Genomic DNA, 23,110 nt, shown 5'->3' on the forward strand with positions numbered 1-23,110 from the left:
AACAATACTCTTGTTTTATGATTAAAAATGAATTTACAAATACACTAATATTCGTGTTTTGTTATATATACATATCTACATTTTATTTAAGATAATTTTCTTTTAATATGTTAACACAAAATTACATTTACATGCGTAACAGTGTATATTGTTAAAAATGCAATAAAGTGCTTGAACATACTTGTCTTTATTGTAGTGTCACTTGATGTGAAAATTACTTAAAGAAAGAGTGTGTTCAATGGAATGGAAGAATGAGGTAATCCTTTTCACTGGATCAAATGCAAAGTATTGCTCGTCTATTATATAGATCATGAATGGTGAATAGTTCTTGAATAAAGTGATGTTCCCTGTTGTTGGTTGTGTCAGAAGATCATAGGTGAAGGTCAAACCATGGATTATTGATGCCTTTTTGTATGTCATTTTTTCGGTTATCTTGCTATGTACAAGATCCCTATAAAATTTGATGAATTAGGTTTAAGGTCAAACAATTTCAGGGAACACTTTGTTTGGGAAACAGACTCACGAGGTTCCATAAGTAGGAAGAAACATCAATCTCGTCTATAACTCTTAAATCATTAAGACCTTTATCGCATGATCACAATGACCATGCATTTAAATCAATTTAACTAAGCATCTATATCCCTTGTTTAACTAAGAAAAATGTCATTCTGTAATCTTGTTGATTCAATCATAGCTAGGATGGAAAAACAAAATGTTCATGTACACAAACACAAATACATACATACTGTAGTAAACAAAATATTGAGTGACAAGGCAAGTACATCAAGTTTTTACAATAACTGTACAATGATTTAAAATGATGACGACGATATAACATGTTCTTTCTCCAAAGGCATAGTATAATTACATTGGTAAATTGAATAAAGTGTTTCAAGTGTAGGAACTTCTTTATAGTTCTCTATATATAACCATTCCCTATATTAAGATTTAAAACAAAATAACATTCACAGTATGTAAACATGCGTTTTTTACTCTGTAAACTATAATGTCTGCCAGTTTCAATAAGAATATAATATACAGATAGCCTAAATGAAACCAAAATTTACGAATATAGTATTACATGAGGTGATATATCTACTTCTGCACCTAGTGATCTACTTAGTGTAACATTATTAACATATCGTCTTTCCCACGTGTTGCCAAAGAGTCAACCATTTAAAAAAGTTAATTACGAATGCTATTTTAATAAACAACCGTATCATGACTGAGACGTAAGCCCTGTTTTAATATAGATAGTTTGCAATTATTTTTTGCAGGTAAACTTAAGCCCTGTCGTAATATAAATAGCTTGGCAATTTACTATTTGCAGGTGTAAATGTAACCCAAGTTAGAAACAAGGTTAACAACGCTGGGCGGGCATTCGGGTCGGCTGTTTTGGAAAATTCGATCAGTTACCTGATGTAAAAGAATTAATATATGTTCAAAACTTGTTTTAATATCCATAATGGTGGTGTATTGATAATGCTGATAAATATTTAACATGATGCCCTCATCCTTTGTATCAGTGAAATTTGTAGAATGATTTCATTGTTTCCGAAGTTTTACTGAAGGTTCCTGAATGGCATCATTAAGCCTAAAGTTGTGCTAGATCCAATTAGATGTCGATTGAACACAATTTTGGAATACAATACAAGCTTAAAATCAGAATATTGTTTCAGGTTAAGTTTTTGTGAACACCCAAAACAGATATATCACTCATGGCAAAGCCACTCGTGAAATATAAATGATGTCGCTCACTGTGAATCTACTGCTATTCTACCAGTATATTCTATTTATGAATGGAATTCGGTGAAACGTCAGGTCTGCATTAAAGTACAAGGGACGTTAATCATATGCGCAATAATGTTGGGGGCAGTGGGAGAGGGTTAGAGGAGAAAGACGCGTTGAAACATTTTCAACTTGCAACAATTTGTTGTTGCTTCTATGAGTGACCGTCGTGTATATGTCAGCATTTCATATTTTATCCAAATGCAAATAGATTACGGGCCGATGAGCATATACCATTGGAATTCATAATGTGTATACTTATATACATATATGCCAATCGAATGAAAACATGTATACTAATGAATGCTGACAATGTCCTAACAAAGCACAACTCATTCATAGAAAATACACATACTATGTAATATAACCATTACAAGCAGACACTGGTTACAAATGTCATTATTATATATAATACAACATAATCATAAATAAAATATAACATTTCTGAGTTCAAAAGCCTTTTGGATAAATATGTAAAATGTTGTTTTTTTCATATTTGGTCTTTTCCAATAGCCTTTATGTATGAATTGTCTTCTTAAATCACTATAACTTATAAGTTAAAATAAATAAAAACTAGATGAACTATTAAGTTCTGCAAACTATTATTGTATATATATATACATATTTCGGTCTCTGTTTCAGTTCACGTATAAATATATTAACATTGCCAACACTTTGGAATAATCATGCATCATAATTGCCTTGTGATTCTAAGGTATCTCATATCGTTTTTGCCCTTGACTTTCAATAAAGCAAACTTTCTAAATCTCTTAACAATATTTTATAAACCGCTGTAACATATTTACTATCATCACATTGTAAAATCTTCAACCAATACTTTTTCACATTTACAACTCTTCTCGTTAGTATCGGTGTTCTATAAAGTTTTCCATAAGCAAAATGTCTAGGTTCTTACACCCAATATTTCTTTACAAAATCATAAATGAACTCAAAAGCTTTATGCTTTCGTGTAAGCCATATACATGTACTTCAAAACTGTAGATTAAACGAGGATGTATTAGTTTATTAAACGAAGATACAAGATGGCTGATTGATATAGCAGGAAATAATTAAACATGTACACAGATTTCATAGCTTGTCCTGACAAAATGTCAAGTACTAAATGCACTACTAGTGGTCAAACTATTTCTTGGTAAGTAAATTTATTCTCAATTTCCAATTCATGCCCTTGATTTAAAAAATCGCCTAACCTTTTTGTCTTTTTATAAAATCATTACCTTTTATATGACGGTAAAGTAAGAAGGTAGTGTGTAGTTTGGGATTCGAATATTCAACTACCTGCGAGTTGTCAGTTGGAGATTCGAATATTTAACTATATGCTAGTTGCTGGTTGGGGAATCTAATATTCAACTACCTGCTAGTTGCTAGTTAGGGATTCGATTAATTAGACTAAGTTGTTGATGTTGATATTTAGCTACTCAACTGTTTCCAATGTTGATAATTCGCAAATATCAAACTACCAACCAGTTGGTAGTTCGGGAATTAGATGTCGTCTTGTTTTATGGAAACAAGGTACACATGTAATGAAATCCGACAACCAATGTTTTTTATTCCTGTACACATATTATCTTCGTGAGAAACACTATTTTATTTGAGTATGCTCTCTACAATCGCCAGTTGCATATTCGAACATTTACAGATGAGAGTTGGGGATCCAGATTTTGTCTTTTTGCATGATTTAAAGCTACACATGTGAAGAAAACGCAGTCTGAATTATTTGTATGCGTGTACACATATGTATCTTATTACATATTAATATATACATGTTTTATACGGTGTTTGATACGAAGATACATATGTGTACATACATAAAATACATTTGGCGTGTAATCTATTCACATGTGTACCTTTAAAAAAACAAGACAAAATCTGAATCCTTAACTCCCGACTGGTTGGGAGTGGAATATTCGCAAATACGTTATTCAAAAGAGTGTTTTTTACGAAGATGCTTCTGAAAATAATAACACAACTTCAATAACTGTTTGATTTCTAATAATTTGTACCTTTTAACCATAAAAAAATATGAATCCGCTGTTGGATATCGCGAATAACCAACCGGCAATGTTTGAATAAACTTCTGTCGAATGCTTGAAATATAGTAATTTAAAACAGTGTTTGTCACGAAGATTCATATGTTGTGTACATGTATTGTATACTTCAGAACGTGATTTCTTCACATATGTACATTTCAATCATACATTAAAACAAAGTCTGAATCCCTAACAACCAACTGGTTGGTAGTTAGATATTCGCAAATAACCAACAGGAAATGTTCGATTATCAAACAGGCGAATGTTGAAAACATTCTCAATATAAAGCAGTTTTTCTCACGAAAATATAGCTGTCTACATGGTAGTTGGATATTCGCGAATATACAACCGGAAATAGCCGAGTAGCTTAATATTAACATCAACATCAACATTTAACTCTGTTTTTTTTCGAATCCCCAACTGGCAACTAGCAGGTTGTTTGATATTCGAACCCCCAACTGGCAACTAGCAGGTAATCGAATATTAAAATCCCCAACTACCAACTACCTCCCAACATTACTAGTTCAGGTTGTGATGTCTCCAACTGTGTACATTAAAATCATACAACATGTCTGCGAATACCTAACTGGAAATTATCGAATATCCAACACAGGGTGAGGAATCACGTGACTTCAATGGGGTTCTCACATGTGTCACCACGGTTCAAAACCGATGTAAACAAGCAAGAAAGTGACAGTTATTTCTAAATAATCTTTTTGAGAGATAGATGGGAAAATATTTCTTAGCCTATAAAAGACTATACTATTTTCTGCTTTTAAAAGTGTGAACTATAATAGATTTACTTGTATTTTAACGACGGAATCCTTGGCCAAAATTTCGAATCGACAGGATTTTGTAGAACGATGCAACGCTGTGTGCGCCGTGAGTCTTTTTGTGTATGCATTCCTTAGTAATTAGTAATATTTAAGAACTCAAACATGTGTTAAAATGTTGGTTTTACTCATTTCATTCATTAAAAAAATTGTTTGTAAAAATTATTTTAGTTCTTTTAATGAATATCGATATTTCAAGAGCGGCTGTTGTTAACGTGAATTTTATATTTGCTGTTGTTAACGTGAATTATTCTCATAACATGCTTAATTGATTTAATAAGTAGTTTAAACTACTCGCTCAACGTTGACGATAATGCATTCAACACTGAACTTTTATTCCAAACAATATTTCTATTATGAAATGAATATTTATCCATCCATTTGTTCGATTTAAGATGTTAAATTTATGTTCTAGGTTGGCCGTCATGGTGATACGTCCAAATTATCCATTGTCCTTCTGTAAGAGACGGAGTCAACCCTTATGATTCACCAAATGTTGACAAAAGATGGATCAATTTAATTGATGCAGTGATAAGTACATTCAAATGGAAGACAAGATATACTCTAGCCAACTCCGTTCCATATACACCCCGATAAAAGAAAGTCAACAGCGAATAAATAATTGAACTACGTTATAAGGTACGAAAAATCATTAAAATATTGAATAAAAAAATAGTGATTGCATGTTTTGCTGGTTGGATCCATTGTATTTGCATATGACGTCATTATTAACTACTTATTTCTTTTTTCATGATATAAGAAAAACTCTTTGAATGAAATGATTCAAAACGGCGCACTTATAATGTAAAAGTTCAACCCTTTTAAGTTACGGATGTAATGGATGCAATAACAATTTCTTTGATATATGTTTGCGTATTACATAAGTAAAGAGATGTTGTTGTTTATATAAATATAATCATATACCATTGTTGTTTGACATTACTAATTATAGGAATTGTAAATGTGATATATTATTTGTAAAATATTTCACAATGTGATGATATTAAGGCAATTGTGCACCAGATGATCAAAATGCAAGAAAAAAAGAAAATTGACGAAAAATGACATAAACTTGGTATTAATGTGTACAATGCATTGAAACTTACTAACTGAAGTACGACATAGTTTGCAATTTATTTAAGTTTAGCAGTTATTTCGTAGTTTAAAAAAGATTACTGGGTATGTCTACCTAGTAGATTTCATTCCTTATGCGTGATTGGCTAGTCGATGTTAACACGTGTTATTACCAAGTTAGGTGAATAGCTTAAATATACCACTCGATTGAAGTAAGCGTTCGTAGCACATTGGATACAACACGAGATTGCAATTTTGGCGGGGGTTCGAACCCTGTCTCCGACACAATTTTTTTTTACATTTTGGTACTTTTTTAACAATTATGATATCAAAGCGTAAAAATAACACATTCCATTAAATAATTGTTCTGAGATTCGTTACAGACTAAATCTTTTTTGGTGCCAATCTCATGTAAAGTCCCTTTAAATATGTTAAAGCTGTTTTAAGAAAATCGTATAGATATTTAGAAAGATTGCCAAAATGTTAGTCATGAGCAAAAGTTATTATATAGATATATTACAATCACTAGGATTTTATGATGCATGGTTATGTCAAAGTGTTGGTGATTTTAATATATATTTAAAGTGAACTGAAACAGAGACTAAAATGTATATATACAAAAAAGGTTTGCTGAATGTATTAATTAATGTTTTTGTTATTTAATTGTTATTGCTATTTGTCGTTTATTGGGTGTTGGATTTCTTTGTAACGTACATGAGACGGGTTTGGCTGAAGTGAAGTGCCTTCCATTTATTGTATCTATTACTTCATCCATTTAATTTAACAATCTTTGTAAACATTTGGTGAAACTGCAGAGGGATACTGAATATTTGGAAGTTTCAAATCGATCAAATTGCTGTTAATTCATACCATGAATAAGAGCTTTAGGTTGTATAAATTCTCGTCACAAATGAGAGGGCAATACAAACCAAAAAATAAAATAAACTGAGCATGTTATGATAAGTTTGTTAAGGATACCGACTTAACATAGTCAGCTTTATTGAGATGAAATGAAGTTTACGTTAAAGACAGCACATATCGCTATCACCTTTACAACAGCTCTTCATGAAAATTCGATATTTATTGAAAGAACTAAAATAATATTTAACGAACAATTCGTTTTATGAGAGTAATGAGCAAAACTAACTTTTTAACGCATGTCTGATATCTTAACTATTACAGATGACTAAGAAATATGTACAAAACAAAGAATCACGGCGCACACAACGTAGCATCGTTCTACAAAATCCTGTTGATTCGAAATTTTGGCCAAGGATTCCAACGTTAAAATACAAGTAAATTCAAAATATTTCACACTTGTAGAAGCAGAAATTAGCATAGTCTTTTATAGGCTTAGAAATCTTTTCCCTCAAAAAAGTTATTTAGAAATTACTGTCACTTTCTTGCTTGTTTACGTCAGTTTTGAACCGTGGTGACACATGTGAGAACCCCGTTGACGTCACGTGATTCCTCACCCTGCAACAGGCGAATGTAGAAAACAAACAATCAATGCTTCTCACGAAGATCTGGGTACATACACGAAAACAATTGGGCGTTTGATTATTTTACTTGTGTACATTTTATCCATAAAACAAGACAACGTACGAATCCCTAACTTCCACCTGGATGGTAGTTGGATATTCGACCTACTGGAAATAGTTGTGTAGCTTAATAACAGCATCAACATCTTACATTGATGAAACGAATTTACAATTGTTAACTAACATGTAATAGAATATTTAAATCCCCAGCTGGCAACTAGCAGGTGGTTTGAATATTTGAATCCCCTACTACTTACTATCATATACCTTTAAACGTTACAGTCATACCTTTGTTTTATTTGCATTTATACTTACAAGTTTCAATTTATAACAGTAATCTTTTTACAACAGCAGACCTTTTTGTTACTCATTTTCAAATTCACATAAAATAACAATAAGAAAATAAACATCTAATTCGACACTTTGTACATTTAGATATTGATATTGAAATATCAATTCGAATCTTTCAACATAACAAAATGTTTTTCTATATCATTTAAAAAGATAAGAACGGAGACAAATATTCTCCCTGTCACCAAAAGTACATGAGCAATAACCACTTAACTGATCTTTATATCTAACCCTTGATTTAATATTTTCATACAATGACTGCAATATGTCTTATACATTTCCACTCATGCCAAGTTTAATTGATCTAAACCTTTTGTTACAATTGTCTCTAACAATATAATCAATACATATCATTATTATAATAGACGAATGTTTTGTTTCTTCGGGTCTACAAGATTTAGGAAGTAGCAAAGTTTACAAATATCATAAATTTACAGAGGCTCACAATTGATGAAATGTAAGCCAAAAACTCTCTGTCAGAAATATAATGAATTTGTTTGGACTATCAACGGACAAGGGAACTTCAGGTACTATAATGTGCACTTATATTAAGGGGTTAGAAATCGGATGATATTTTTTATACAGAATACGTCAAAACGAAAGTCCCTCTTCATTTTATTGTAATTAAGTTTGATATAACGCGATCATGAGAACACTTAGTAAGAACCGTAGTTCTATGAATTTTAGTGTTTCAAAGTTGATGAGGAATGCTATATTTTGAACCCGATATAATAAAACAAACACATGTACATCAGTGTTTTATTGTTTCATCTTGTTTTGAATGGTATCTGGGCCCTTACAATTGAGGGAAATAGTGTTAAAATGCCTAAAGTCGTCATTTTACCATAAAATATTTCAAAAAAGGAAAGACCCCTTAATTTGATTTTTAAAAGAATAAGACTTCATTTAGACATATCTGTATAGTTAGACTGTGTTGGCTAGTTATGAGTTGGGATTTTAATAAAAGTTAGAATTGTAAATTTTGAGTCAAATTTTGTTTAAAAAAGTATACAGTATTCATTTTTGAGCAAAAGCTAGCTGAGAAAAAAAATAAAAATGTAATGCACAGGCAGAAGGTATGTTTTCAGTCCCCCCTCCTCCCCCGACACACACACACCCTCTCCCATACACATTATTTTTAAATGGTCAAAACAAAATTCAGGTTAAGTTTAAATGTAACATGAAGATAATAAGGGATTGTAAATCGGACCAAAGTCATTATCTATCAACGCAAATAGTTGGACGAGCCATTTTGATAATTCCTTGATTGTAAAATCGAAAAACAAAAAGTGAATGAATAATTAAATGTATTAATAGTCATTCCGATTTGTACATAACTGAATAAATCAAAGTAATGTGTATAAAACATAGATATTTTGGTATGAGCTGTTAGGATTTAAAAATATCTTTAACTTAAGATCAGACTTGTTAAGAACAAGATATTAGAACTATGGTCAATATTAATCCATTAAGTATTTAAAAGACTGTTTTATTACCTGTGTTATTTAGCAGTGTCTGCAAACCGCTAGCCAGTACAACAAGCTCGGGATCGTGAGGAACATCTTAGTTTTTATTGTATTCAGGCTTATATATCGAATTTCACTTTAAGTTAAATATGAAATGTAATATTCAGGCTTGTTCACCGAAATCTTACTTCGCTTTGTTGTACATAGCGACACTCGATTATGGATTTATATAATCGATTTTCGCCGACCTCGGACGTTAATAAATGACTTTCTACTATACTCAGTGAACTGATGGTTTAATTCCTATGTAGGCAAGCCTTATAAAAGGATCGAAATGAATAGCACTTGTACAAGCATACTCCTTCAAGCATAATCTAATTTTAGTGCTTTTTTAAACCAAATTGTTTAGATAAATTTTGCCAAACTGTCAAATAAGTGTATGATATCAATTTAAATTGAAAAGGACGCAACGAATCCAGAAATCGTAAAAACAACATTTATACGCGTATGGACTAGTGAGTACATGCACAGTGTTTCTTTTTTACTGAAATAGGGCTCCGAAATTCAGCCCAATTCACCATCCTCAAAGTAGAATCGACCTCTTAAAATTTAACAATCCTTTTTTTTTTCTTTTTGTGTTAACTTCTAGCAAGTGAACTGGTAGATAATATATGTAACATCATAGTAAATTCACGTAAATCTAGATTTTACACAATACAATGGAAATATTATTTTTAGACTTATGTTCCAAAGGATGGTTTAACTCATGTCATATACTTCATGCTTAAAAAGCTGTAGGCATTAAGCATTTGACTAAAGCTTTACTTATTTTTTTACTTATTTTACGATTATTTTTAACAAGGGTACTTGCATAATGTCAACTCTCTGTTTAGTTCCACTGAAGTCCATTGACGTGAATGTGACAATCAATGGCTACCTGGCCGATGTGGTAACCAGTCTGGGGTATTACAACAGCGAGTATGACCCAGTCGAGGCGATGTTCACGTTCCCTGTTGATGACGGGAGTGCCGTATACCAGTTCGAGGGCATGATTGATGGGCGTCGAGTTGTTGCTGAGATACAGGAAAAGGAACAGGTTAGTATTATTATATAAGCAACAATGTAGAGGAAGGATACATTTCTTTTTTCCAATGAATAATGTATTAAGAGTTTTCTCTGATATTTGGTTGCTAATTTCAGCTTATATGTTTTGGTACGGTCAAATATTTATAACTATACTTAATGTTTTTAGCACTATGTTTATTTTAGGCTACAATTACACCTTTCACAACTTTACAATCGTTTTTAACATCAGAAAGTAATAAAAACAGTCTTTTGCCAGCTTCATAAAAAATAACATTTTCAATCTATATAGAGATTACTATGCTTGTGATTTTTGACAGCTCTTTGTTCTGCCAAGTTTTGCTAATATATTATCATATATAATGATCAATTTATAAAGCTATGACAATGATTCATGCATATTAGCATGTAAAGAGTATTAAGGCAAATGTACATGAACCCGTTTCATAACTTTACAGTCATTTTCACATCCGAAAACAGTAGAAAAAGTAAACCTTAACTGCCTAGAGCTGTTTTTACTTGTTTTTTTCTGCTTCTGGTCCTTTTTTGGTCCAATATAGGGGTTCAACATAAGTCATAAATCGTAACTTAAGAGTCCTAGACATAAATGTGATAAAAAGTTTGTTTGTGCTATGCAAATAGAAAGTACTACATGTTACACAAATTGCTTAGATGATATGGTTATAAATACAGGCTATTCTAACATATGAAGATGCTATGCAGAGTGGAAAGTCAGCCATGTTGCTTAAAGAAGATACAAAAAGCAGCGACACTTTCCAATGCATGCTTGGTAATCTGCCTGCGGGCAAGGAAGCAGAACTGAGGCTGTCATACGTGAATGAGCTGCCACAGGAGGAGGATGGGAGAGTGAGGTTTACACTACCTACAGTGCTGAACCCACGCTACTGTCCAGGTAAAACTGAGGTTTACACTCCCCATCATGTTAAACCCATGCTTCTGTCAAGGTACGAGTTATGTTTACACTATTTACAGGGCTAAACCCACGTTACTGTCATGTAGCTGAGGTGTAAACTCCCGATCGTGTTTCGCCCACGCTACTGTCAATGCAATAATGAGATATATTCGCCTCATTATGATGGACCCACTCTTTTGTCCAAATAAATCTGAGTCTTGCAGTGCATCCTCACACATGTCCAGGTAAAGCTGAGGTTTACATTCTCCACCGTGCGTCATCAAATTTATTGTCCTGGTAAAGCTGATATTTACTCTACCGTCATTTTGTACCCATGTTATTGTCCAGGTATATCTATCGTTTTCACTCCCAACCGTACTGAACCTACACTACTGTAAAGCTGAGGTTTCTTCACCCCACCATGCCGAACCTACGCTGCTGTCCAGATAAAGCCGAGGTTTACACAACCAAGCGTGCTGGGCCTACTCTTTTGACAATTTAAAGCTGAGGTTTCCACTCACAAACGTTCTGACCCTATGCAACTGTCCAGGTAAAGCTGAGGTTTCCACTCCCCACAATGCCGAACCAATGCGCCTGTCAAGGTAAACCTGAAGTTAACGCTACCTACTATGCCGAACGTACGCAAATATATAGGTTAAGCTTAGGTTTTCACTCTCATACGTGCTGAACCTATGCTACTGTCCATGTACATCTCCAATGTGATGGACCTAAGGTCGTCTATCCAGGTAAAGCTAAGATTTACACCCCCCACTGTGCTGAACCTACGCTACTGTCTATGTAAAGCTGAAGTCTCTACTACCTACCATGTTAAATGTACTCTACGTGCTGAACCCATAATACTTTATATGTATAAATCTGATGTTTACAATCAATCCCGACCATGCCAAACTCAAGCTCCATATACTGCCATGGTAAAACCTCGTTGTACACTTTTATTTGTTAAATGATCATGTCCGTAAAGAGCTATACATAGCTTATGATTCAAATTTTATATATAGAATCCAACAATAAACAGATATCGACTTGACTCCATACTGCTGAACCTATCTACTGTCCAGGTTAAGCTAAGGTGTACACACCGTATCATGCTTAACCCACGCGTATGTCCATGTAAATCTGAGGTTCACCTCTCCCCTACTCTCTTGTCTAAAGTTTGTCCATCAAAATTATTCAAATCATGCTTCTATTGTTAATGTTTTTCCTGCCCTTGAATTCACACGCAATAATTTTCTTAAGCAACCTTTGACCTCCCTAGCAACCATAAACCTTAATGCCATTTTTTTTTAGTGAACTATTGCTTTCTTAGCAGTAATTTCAACAACTTTTTTTAACAACCATGGACCTCCTTAGCAATCATCAACTTTTTTTTCTTTTTTAATTATTTGTAACAATGACTTACTTTTCTATTAAATATCACATTTTGTAGCAACATTGTTCTCTTTTAGCAACCAGTATTTTATTTCTTGAGCAACCACATTTTTCTTAGCAACCAATGTCTTCCTTGACAACCAATGTATTCCTTGCTTCTCTAGTTTCTCCAGGAAATAGATGGTCAACTGAGGGTCGTATTGAACCTCTTGTTTCTGAATGCAATGAATTGTAGAGTTCATCATGCAAAAATGTTTGATGATTAAATTATTTATACAAAGCAATTAAAGGACAGCTTTCTTGAAGTTCGCAGAATTATGATTATTGCTGAAATAGTTAAAGTACTGTTTCATTTTATTAATGGCAAAGTTTTTTTTACAATATTTATATATTATGAAGGTAAGGTATCTATGCTGGTGTTGATATCGTCTATAATTTGTTCACGCAATTTAGATGCTGGTTCTTCGAGCGTTGCTGCAGAGGGGGCTGACTATGTACCTCCCAGTTCCGTTCCATACAATTTCAAGATGACCGTTACAATAGAAGGATACCATGGGATTAAGGCTGTTTCTTCTGACAAAATCTCATTGGATGTCAAGTTAGAGTCAGGCGGGAAATTGGCTCGGGTATGTGTGTGTGTGCTTAATGCAATTATATAAGCTGTGTTTCCATTTTAATAACATATTTTCATAATGAGGATAAATGAGATGTCACTGTATATGTTTGTGATTTCAGTGCTAAAATGATAAAAAATATAAAAAATTTGAATCTTATACATGCCATATTCCCCGTTGCGGGCAAATCCCTGGAAGTCTGATCCATCCCCTGGGCCCTCGGAAGGGGACCAATATCCCCTGGAATCGTTATTAAAATATTTTTTAAACTAGCTCAGGGTTGAAAATTGTTAGCATACATTAAAATTATAGTATTATTATTATTATGAGTGTAAAACTGAATGAAAACAAAAATTTAGTTTTTTCTTCAATCAAAGACCGTGTTGACTTAGTCCAAATATGTTGTTATTATAGTGTGTTGCTGGAATTATCATATGACTGATAAAAGATTTATAGATAGTAAAAACATTTTAATATCATTGCCATAAGGATAAGTTTACAATTAATTATTTATTAGTTTAAATGCAATAAATTAATGTAAGTTAACACTCATATAGATATCTGTATTAAGTCTTATATGTTTAATGCCGATATTGCGCTAAATTTCGCTGGTCATGGTCTAATATCAAAATCACTTCGAATTCAGACAAAATTCTCCGAGTAAGCCCCTCAGAAATACGGAATGTATGAGATTTCTGTTCATTTAACTAATTATCCATTAAAAAATATACTAGCTTTAAATACATGTACTAGATGCAATCTCTGATAAGGAACCCAGATAGAGTAAGATATTTTAGTACATAATTGTGGAATTACAATTGATTTGATAAAAGTCAGCTATAGGCAAATATATATCACTCTAAAGGCCGTTTCTTGGGGAAACACTAGTGCTGGGGTCCTTATTGAGAGGTCATGGGACTCATACCAACAACCTCTTTGGTGAGAGGTGGACACCTAAACCACTAGGCTGTTGTCGCCGTGTTTTCAGTTTGAGATTGGGGAGGAGTTTAAATTTGACCATGATCTTTGTCTGCTGGTGGAATATGCCGAGCCCTTCGCTCCGCAGGTTATCCTGGAAAATGGAGACCCGGAGAAAGGTGAATACTCAAAATTGGATTATTAAATTACTATGAGAATGTTTATAAGCTAGTCATCAGACAGTTGATCCGTTTAAAAAATATGCTTACGGCATTCTGAAATATTTTGTGATTTCAAATTTAAGAAGTATCACTCTAAACATAAAAAATATACAAAGATAAACAGTACATTTGTGACTCATTGTCACATAACAATCATCTTTTTAGAGGGTCTACTAAAGGAAGACATGCTAATGGTGAGTTTCCATCCCGAACTCAAAGAGGTTGCCATGGCAACAAGTGGAGAATACGTCTTCATCATTGATAGATCAGGTAATAAAGTGTAAAAATGTTTTGAATAATTTCTCTTTTATTCCAAAACGAATCTGAGGTTGTGGTATAGTTGATGTTATTGTCAATGTCGGGGTGCAAAAGCTATACACTTGGCTTTGACTCCAAAACCCATTCAAGATACAGACTTGTGTTACCACAGACAATTTGCGCATGTGTAGCAATGCCAGAAACCCTGACTTGAACAACTGACAGATTATGCCCATTTTTAAACAACAAACCGTTTGTTTCTTTACTCTCTTCTTGTTTTCAGGTTATTTAAATGTCACAAGTCCATATTATTGAATAAGTTGTTTTTATGAATAAGTCTAATTCAAGTTTATTGAGCTTCAAATGTACTTACAGGAAGTATGGATGGTAGCAATATGAAGAATGCAAAGGAGGCGTTGCTTCTGTTCTTGAAAAGTTTGCCTGTCGGTTGCTACTTTAATGTAGTCAGCTTTGGATCAATGTACGACTGTCTGTTTAACGAGTAAGTTGATAAACATCCTAATTGATGAAAACTGTTTAACGGGCAGGATCTTTAGAACATGTTTATACCTGATTTAAAAAATAAAGATTTTATATCTGTAACTCAAAATCCGGAAAATACATAAAGCTGAAATAAATCATACAACATAAGGTTTATCACACGTATCCAATGCTCAGTTTTATTTATTTTTAAATACAATTGACATGACGTCACAACTCTCTGATTTTATTATAACAGTAAATCAAACAGATGATGTAAAAACTCTGGCTAGACATACATGAGTGTGAACTGGGGTTCAATACACTGTACAGTTATTCAAAGATCGTTTACCTAAGTCAGACATTCAAAGAAGTGTATCATACTGATCCGCACTTAATAATTGGTCAAAGATCGATCCACCTTTGAAGAGAAGGGGAAATGGAATGTCACAATATTTCATTTATTACATTTTACCAAAGGAGCAAGCATTACAGTGAACGGACTCTGAATGAAGCCCTTATGGTCCTGGCCAATATGGATGCAGATATGGGTGGCACAGAGATATACAAGCCACTAGAATATGTCCTCAGAGAGAAAGTACAACAACAACCAAGGAACGTAAGTGATGTGTCGTTTTAACATCTAGATGAGGCTGTAGATTGGGAACGCATATATTAAAACCCTAAAACATGTCCTGTCAGAAATAGTATAATGGGACCCAAAGAGCGTAAATGCGCTGTAATTTCACAGCCGAATGGGTGTACATATGGGGACGGTGATGAAGAAATGTACAACCCCTAGATAATTTCCTCAAAAAGAAAGTAAAACATAAGCGAGATGTAGTTTTTTATCCCATTGATATAAGGCTGGCTTCTGTAGTTTTTTAACAATCGGTGTATACATAGTAATAAGGGATCTAAATATACAGAACCTTTTGAGGTAAAATTATGAACAAACTCCGACAACATTGCTGATCTTATCATCACAAAATATATAAATTATTTTTCATTAGATCCATGCATTTTTAATAATATACATGCATCCTGATTGACATTGAAACTAACATTTTATTGACATATTTTGTTTGTAATGCACATAAACCTGTTAAAATTTTTGGTTGTTTCAGGTGTTTCTTCTGACAGATGGGCGCGTGGGTAATACCGAGCAGGTGATTGGGCTGATTAGCAAGCACTCGTATGACACCAGGTATGTGTTTATCATTTATGCCAGTCTAGAATAAAAGGGTAATGGCGCGTAAAGGACTCCCACCTCAGATGTAAATTGATATATACCTGCAAGGTGGATTATCTTAATTATTTTGACTGCTGATAGTAATAAGCTGATAACATTACTTGCTTGGAGCTACATTATAGATTAAATCATCCAGAGGTTCTTAAAATTACTGTTTTGTGAGTTTCTTATGTGGTGTGGGTTTTATAATCGTCATCATGAAAAAACGCCCTTGAAGGTTAATTGTCAAAAACCAAAAGCCTTAGAGAAACGACAAGTGTTTCATTCTGAGAAGAAACACAGCCAAATTATTCATTTCTAGAGTGTTTGCCGTTGGAGTGGGAAGTGGGGTGTCCACTTTCTTAGTGAATGGCGTGGTGCGAGCAGGAAAGGGCCTCGCAGAGTTTATCGCTGATGATGAACGCATCCAACCCAAGGTAATATTTTAAGTTTGTCAGTTTTTCTAAACATGTAGTTGAATTGGTGCTGTTTTGTCTTCAGGATTAGTGTACATAACTAAAAACTGTTTTGGTATTAAAATGGTATACAAGTTGCCGTAGACAACAGGCATATATTGAGCAATACCTATAACTATGACTTGAATCATTATCGTTCTATGCCATTCGATAGTAATGCAAACATTTTAATATTTTTGTTAAAACTAAATTAACAAGCTCAGTAGCCAAAGGTTTAAACATAAGTCCCGTTTAAGGGCACAGGGTAAATGCCAAAGACATTGAACAAACACGAAACATGGAACAACAGCACAAAACTCCACAAACAGCACAATATGTATTTCTTTATATAAAACTATGTGTGTTTATCAAGGATGGTGAGGTACCGCCTTGGAACGGTCAGAAGTTTACCATAGTTTGATGTTCGTGACGCTTTGTCCACAGGTGTTAGAACAATATACACTACTCTGGCTTTAGTTACTGTCAAGAGACATAATAATACAATATTTAATAACTCTTTAACTTGGCCATATATTTATAACCGTTCAATATGCATACAGGAAATTATATACGTTATTAGTGGCAATATTCATAATAAGGCCCATAACTGTAAATATTAACAGTTTTTAAGTTTTCCCCTTTAGAGTTGTGAAACGTTAAGCAAAACCTTGGTAATTCATGATACTGACTTGAACCGTGGTAAACATCTGATAAATGACAATGATGAATGACAATGATAAATCACAACGTGCACATGTGATTTTGATAATTGTTAATGATGCATCTTTTTCGACTGAAATATAGTATACGAGCATGATGATCACAGTTTAAATTAACCTTGAATCTTGCTATTTAAATTGTTATTCAGGTTGTTTCCCTGCTAAAATGTGCCATGCAGATGGCAGTAACGAACATAGAGCTGACCTGGGACCTGCCCCCAGGGGTGACTCCGATTTCTATACCAACAGATCTCCCTGTAATGCTGACGGTGGGGCAGAGGCTAACTTTTTTTGCCATGATTCAACGGGTAGATGTGCATGTCAGTAAATCCTGAAATATTTCAGTTTTAATTGTCAGTTGTTGTTAGATATCGTTAACATTAATTACAATCTGCTGTAGCATTAAAAACTGTTCATGTATGATTTGTGTACCTGCTTATTTTTAGACTGTTTTATACTTTAGTATCGAAAATCGAAACCAGCTATCTTACAATTCGATTTTTAAATCATGTTTAAAGAACTTATTCGCCGGGCCTACAAAATGGGACGTATGGTGTTATGCGGTTTGTACAAGTTAAAGTGCCACTTTATTTAAATACAATCATACAACGGCATAAATGTTGATTAGTAAGCAAGCTGTTCGTCCATAAAAACATTTTGACAACGAACCAAAGGAAATTGGTAGTAGTAGTTTATAACGCAGAAAATGGAAATTTGATGACTGATGGAGCTTTGCAAACGTTACCTTATACAAAAAGTCAACATAACATCAATCAATAGCGGGTTTTATTTAACTAAATTTACTCTAGAAATGATCTTGCGAGATGAAACCAAAGTTCATATTTCCTATTCCATATAGGTTATATCAGTTACTGTTATGAAAATAGCTAATTGTATTAAATAAACAATTTACATAACCTATTCTAACGTTAAAGCATGCATTGAGCGGTCAAAGTTTGAGGCCATTCAAGGGTTTTTTGAATTCAGTTTTGTACACTGTGAGAGAATTGAAAGGTGTTGAAAAAGACTTGACGCGCTTATAGCCTTTCAACGCATTCATTTAAATAGTCGTTGACAAAAACATGGCTTGATGTTAAACTTGTCTTTATCTTTTCAATTAAGCGATAGTTTTCAATACTTTAAAGTTGTTTATAAATCCACAGACAATTTACGCCACCAGCAAGCTCACCTTGAAAGGTAAACAAGACAACAACCCTGTGACCTTTGACCTTCTGTTCACGCTATCAGAGAATGAAAACTCAAGCGCCACTGCCCCCGTCCATCGACTAGCAACCAAGACTCAAATCAAGCTTCTACAGGACGAGGAGGCAGCTTTGTGTGTCGAGATAAAAGGTACATGCTATTACTTAAGTTGACCGTACACGGACAGCAATCTTTAAATTTGCTATTTTGGTTTACCAAATACTACAAATGTTAATATAACAGAATATGTTTTAATATGGATGTAACAAAAATACTTTTATATTGGTCTGATGCTCATTAAAATTGATAGTGAAATAAATTTTAAAAAATGGTCATGTGAAATCCCCTTATTTTGGTAACATTCTCTCAAAACAGATGATTACTACAATCCAAAAGAAAATATTGAAAAGGTTGAAGAAATAAGGAATAAGATCGTTGGTGTGAGTCGGCATGGTAACATTGTGTCGAAGTACACGTCATTTGTTGCCGTGGATACAGAGGGTGAGCAGCTCACAGGTGAACTGAAGACGAGGCAATGTCCAGTACCCACATCTAGCGAGGAGTTCTTGGAGGGCATTGACCCGGTAAGCATGTAAACAAAAAAAGTTTTATCTAACATATTCCCTTTAAATCCTACCATCTATTTTAAGCTCTTCTTGACATAAACACATATAATTGTCAAAGTAAGATAAGAGATGTGTAGATATCACGCATATTAATAAGTTATATCCCCTAAATCCTTTTTAAATAATTGGTACTTGTCCAGGCCATAACTTCAAAACAACTGATTGGTTTAAATAAAACTTAGTATATAGATACATGGCAATGAGATAAAGTGCGGTGCACAAGATCCACAATCCTATCATGTTTTTTTCGTTCAGTAGTCGCCCCTTAACCGCTCCTTTCATAATTGGTATTTATCCGGGTCATAACTTTAAAACACCTTTTGAGATTGAACTAAAACTTGGTACATAGGTAGATGGCAACAAGTGGAAGTGCAGTGCACAAGCACCATAATCCTATCATTTAGCTACAAATATTTTGTTTATCGAATTTCGAATCAATCCAGAAGCATATTTTTCTCTTTCTTTGTTCTGATTTCAGTAGCTTAATTTTTTTACAGTAATTTTCAACTCTTCAAGTGTAATGCTTAAGTCTACATTGTTAAACACATGACTTAAAACGGGGCATTACTACAAATCTACTGATGGAATTGAAATAAAACTTAGTATATAGATGGCAATGAGAGGATGTGAGGTACACCAGCATGAAAGTCCTATTGATGTGGCACACCCCTAATAAAAAATTCCACTGGAATTGTTCGATTTAATGATTAAGCCTTTGTTGTTAAGCACATGACTAAAAATCTTTTCCGTTTATCAAGGTAGCGGTTCGAATCTGTTAAGAAGCATTATTTTTCTTTTTTTGTCTGTAGCTTAGTTTTGCATACATTTGTACACATGAATATAAGCTTCTTTGAAGATTTCATTGCTCGCAGGCTCGGTTTGGCATATATGTTAGCGGTTTGTGATTTTGTGTTATATGTCTTTGGCGTTTGCCCAGTGCCACTTAACCGTTTTATGTTTAAACTTTTTGCTACTGAGCTTGTTTCTGTAGCTTTTTGCATAAATATTGGAAATTCAAACTCTATTTTCAAAACATTTTTTTGTCATTATGTTACCAAAAGGTTTAGGTAAATATTCATAAAGAACAGGTCATGAATATTTTTAAACATGTTCTAAAGTGTATTGAAATTTTAATACCATAGGTTATTTCAGTACAGTTTGATTAGATTTGTTGATATGATCAATAAAATAATATTTCTGAAAGAAAATATGTTTCTTGCTACTGTGATACGACATTATTACCAAAATGGTATAAAATAAATTAAATAAAGGACTCTTTATCTCTTGGGTGATGTCGATTTTATATAAAAAAAAATCTGAAATGTTAAATGGGTAGTTAGAGTTAAAATAAAATTGTTGTTTGACAATGAAGATCCTTTTCAATTTTGTTTTTTGAATCCGGGAAATCATACACATTAAGAAATTATCAAGTCAATCATAGTTTGAAATGATGACAATTAGAGTCATACTATCTTAGTTAAGTTACTATAGCTATACTTAGCTATTTTTCATGATTGGTGCTTGTCTGGGCCCGGGGAAATATAAAAAGGATTGAAATGAACCTTCAAATATAGATATATGGCAATGAGATAATGTACAATGTACAAGAACCATTATCCTGCCTTATGATTTTTAGTCATCACCCTTTAACCTAAAAGTTTCGAATAAGGCCATTTCTTGAAAAATACTAAATGGATTTAAATTAAACTAAAAATGTAAATAGATGTCAATAAAAAGAAGTGCACAACTAAATAACCATAATCCTTCCCTGTATTTTATATGTCATCTTCCCTGAAACTCCACTAATCTGATAGTGTTATTTTTACAATCAGAGTTTATCTTGGCCATATATTTTGATATTTATGAAGTTTAATTGCTGCTTTTATATTTCATTTCTTGGAATTTGCTCTAAACTTTAACTCTCAAACCTGCTCATATCTTTCCATGTTATGATTTTTTTCCAACTTGTGTATAATAATGCTACAACATTTTACTTTGGAGTACGATTTTTGCCAATTCATAGGAAATGGGCGAATGGGGAGCATTCATCGCTTCCAGAAATATTCTTGTCTCCAAATGTTTCTAAGGTATTCACATCATACACAAATGGACTGTAGTGCTGTTTAAAAAAAACTTTTTAGGATGGTATTTTTTTAGTATTTGCCCGTTGATTTTTTTTTTCTCTTTGTTTAATTTTTCTCCATAAGGCCATATACTTTTGATCTAGTGACTTCATACACATACTGCTGGTTGAGGAAAATTTCTATGCAAAAATATCATTACTTTGTGTATTTTATTTTTAGAGAAATTGCCAATTGATTATTTCGAGTTTTTTTTTGTTTTACTTCTCTCCATAACTCCATATGCTTTTGAGATATTTACTTCAATCTTCATACGCAATGATTTTGAACGGGTTGAGAAGACGAAAACAACAACATTATGTTGTGTATGATATTTTTAGCGTTATTGCCCTTTGATTTCTTTTATTTACAAATGGCTACTGGTCAATTATTTTATGCGAACATTTATGAGGTCAGCTTATAACATCATCTCGATACTTGAATGGTATATCCACCATTTGTCATGAAATTTTCCAGTTTGAATAATCTAATTTAAAAAAAAATACGTACTAAACACCTTTTTTCCGTTTAGCATAAATTCGTTATCAATTTAATCAAGTCCTGAACCGTGACCAATGGGGCAACACTATGAGGCAAATTTAATTCAGAACATATAATTTTCATTTCACTTTTCAATATATACTCGTTAAAGTTAAATAAATCTTCATCAGGTTGAAAGAAAAATCAATCAGGAGTATTGATTGCTTTAAAATAATTCGTTAAAGTGTCAACGGAAATATTCCGAGGGGGTTTAGCATTTATTCCTTCCTTTAATAACTCCCAGTACAAGTAAGCATCTCAAAATAGGGCATTTAATAATGTTCAACTTCGTAGTAATTCAGTGTCGATTTTTCATTTATCTTGTAGAAATTATCTGAAATCATTTAATTTACTATAACAATATATGTTTTTGCTTTACAAATATTATCATAGAATGTTCAAGTATAGTTTATTCTGATTTAAACATACAGTAAATAATCCATCATCATGGCAATACATTTATATTCAATACTCAATATACAATTCAGTGTATTACATCTAGAATACATTATAACCATAGTTAATGTATACTTAAACTTGATTTAAAATGCACAAGTAGTGATCGCATCTTCTATTTACATAGTATCACATAGTTCACTGAACTAAGCTGTCTGTCAATACGATATCTTCCATATCGCCAAGTTTAATTTCTTAGACTGTGACATGATATACTCATTTGTGTTAATAAGTTGAACAACTGATGAGGAATACTACTAGCCACAAAAATTGTTATTCAGAGCTAATCTAAATTTCCTTTTAAACATTTACTACTAATGTTTTCATTATAAAATCTCTCACACATGAGATGTTTGTCAATGCGATATCATCCAGTAAAATTCTTAGAATGTGACATTATATACTCATTTGCACTAAAATATTTTTTTCATGTTATCATTACTCAAGTTTTGCATATACCAATCATATATTTTTTGTTTAAAGATTATTAAAATATATATCTTTATCAACTAAAAAGGACTCTTCACACAATTCACCAAAACCGTACAATTATAACAAGTTTTTCCTTTTTTTCTTCTACATTTAATCAATCATGGAACATACACGTCCTGTTTTTTTTAATACACATAATATATATTATTCTCAGTTTGCCATATATAGCAGCATTACTTGCAGATAATTTAACACCTAAAATTCGTTACCCGAAATGAAGATGGATACTCTCTATTTCTTTAGATTTTAAAAAGTCCCAAACTTCTGATATATATACACTACAAACGC

At 32.9% G+C, this 23,110-nt stretch overlaps 1 protein-coding gene across 3 annotated transcripts in view; it reads left to right on the forward strand.

Moving 5' to 3' along the window:
• Positions 1-8,030: 8,030 nt before the first annotated feature.
• Positions 8,031-23,110, forward strand: part of LOC128241878 (von Willebrand factor A domain-containing protein 5A-like) — a 35,044-nt gene continuing 19,964 nt past the window's right edge. For 2 of the 3 annotated variants that reach the window (XM_052958999.1, XM_052959012.1), the window contains exons 1-13: positions 8,031-8,165; positions 9,998-10,200; positions 10,881-11,100; positions 12,943-13,115; positions 14,092-14,200; positions 14,408-14,512; positions 14,876-15,002; positions 15,461-15,599; positions 16,108-16,187; positions 16,534-16,648; positions 17,535-17,705; positions 18,549-18,738; positions 18,964-19,172. In XM_052958999.1, the coding sequence (XP_052814959.1) occupies positions 8,126-8,165; positions 9,998-10,200; positions 10,881-11,100; positions 12,943-13,115; positions 14,092-14,200; positions 14,408-14,512; positions 14,876-15,002; positions 15,461-15,599; positions 16,108-16,187; positions 16,534-16,648; positions 17,535-17,705; positions 18,549-18,738; positions 18,964-19,172 (1,881 nt within the window). In that variant the 5' untranslated portion in view covers positions 8,031-8,125. The remainder of the gene's footprint in view (positions 8,166-9,997; positions 10,201-10,880; positions 11,101-12,942; positions 13,116-14,091; positions 14,201-14,407; positions 14,513-14,875; positions 15,003-15,460; positions 15,600-16,107; positions 16,188-16,533; positions 16,649-17,534; positions 17,706-18,548; positions 18,739-18,963; positions 19,173-23,110) is intronic. The other variant, XM_052959006.1, reaches the window with a different exon arrangement.

This window comes from Mya arenaria, chromosome 2, assembly GCF_026914265.1.
Source record: "Mya arenaria isolate MELC-2E11 chromosome 2, ASM2691426v1".
Lineage (NCBI taxonomy): Eukaryota > Metazoa > Mollusca > Bivalvia > Myida > Myidae > Mya > Mya arenaria.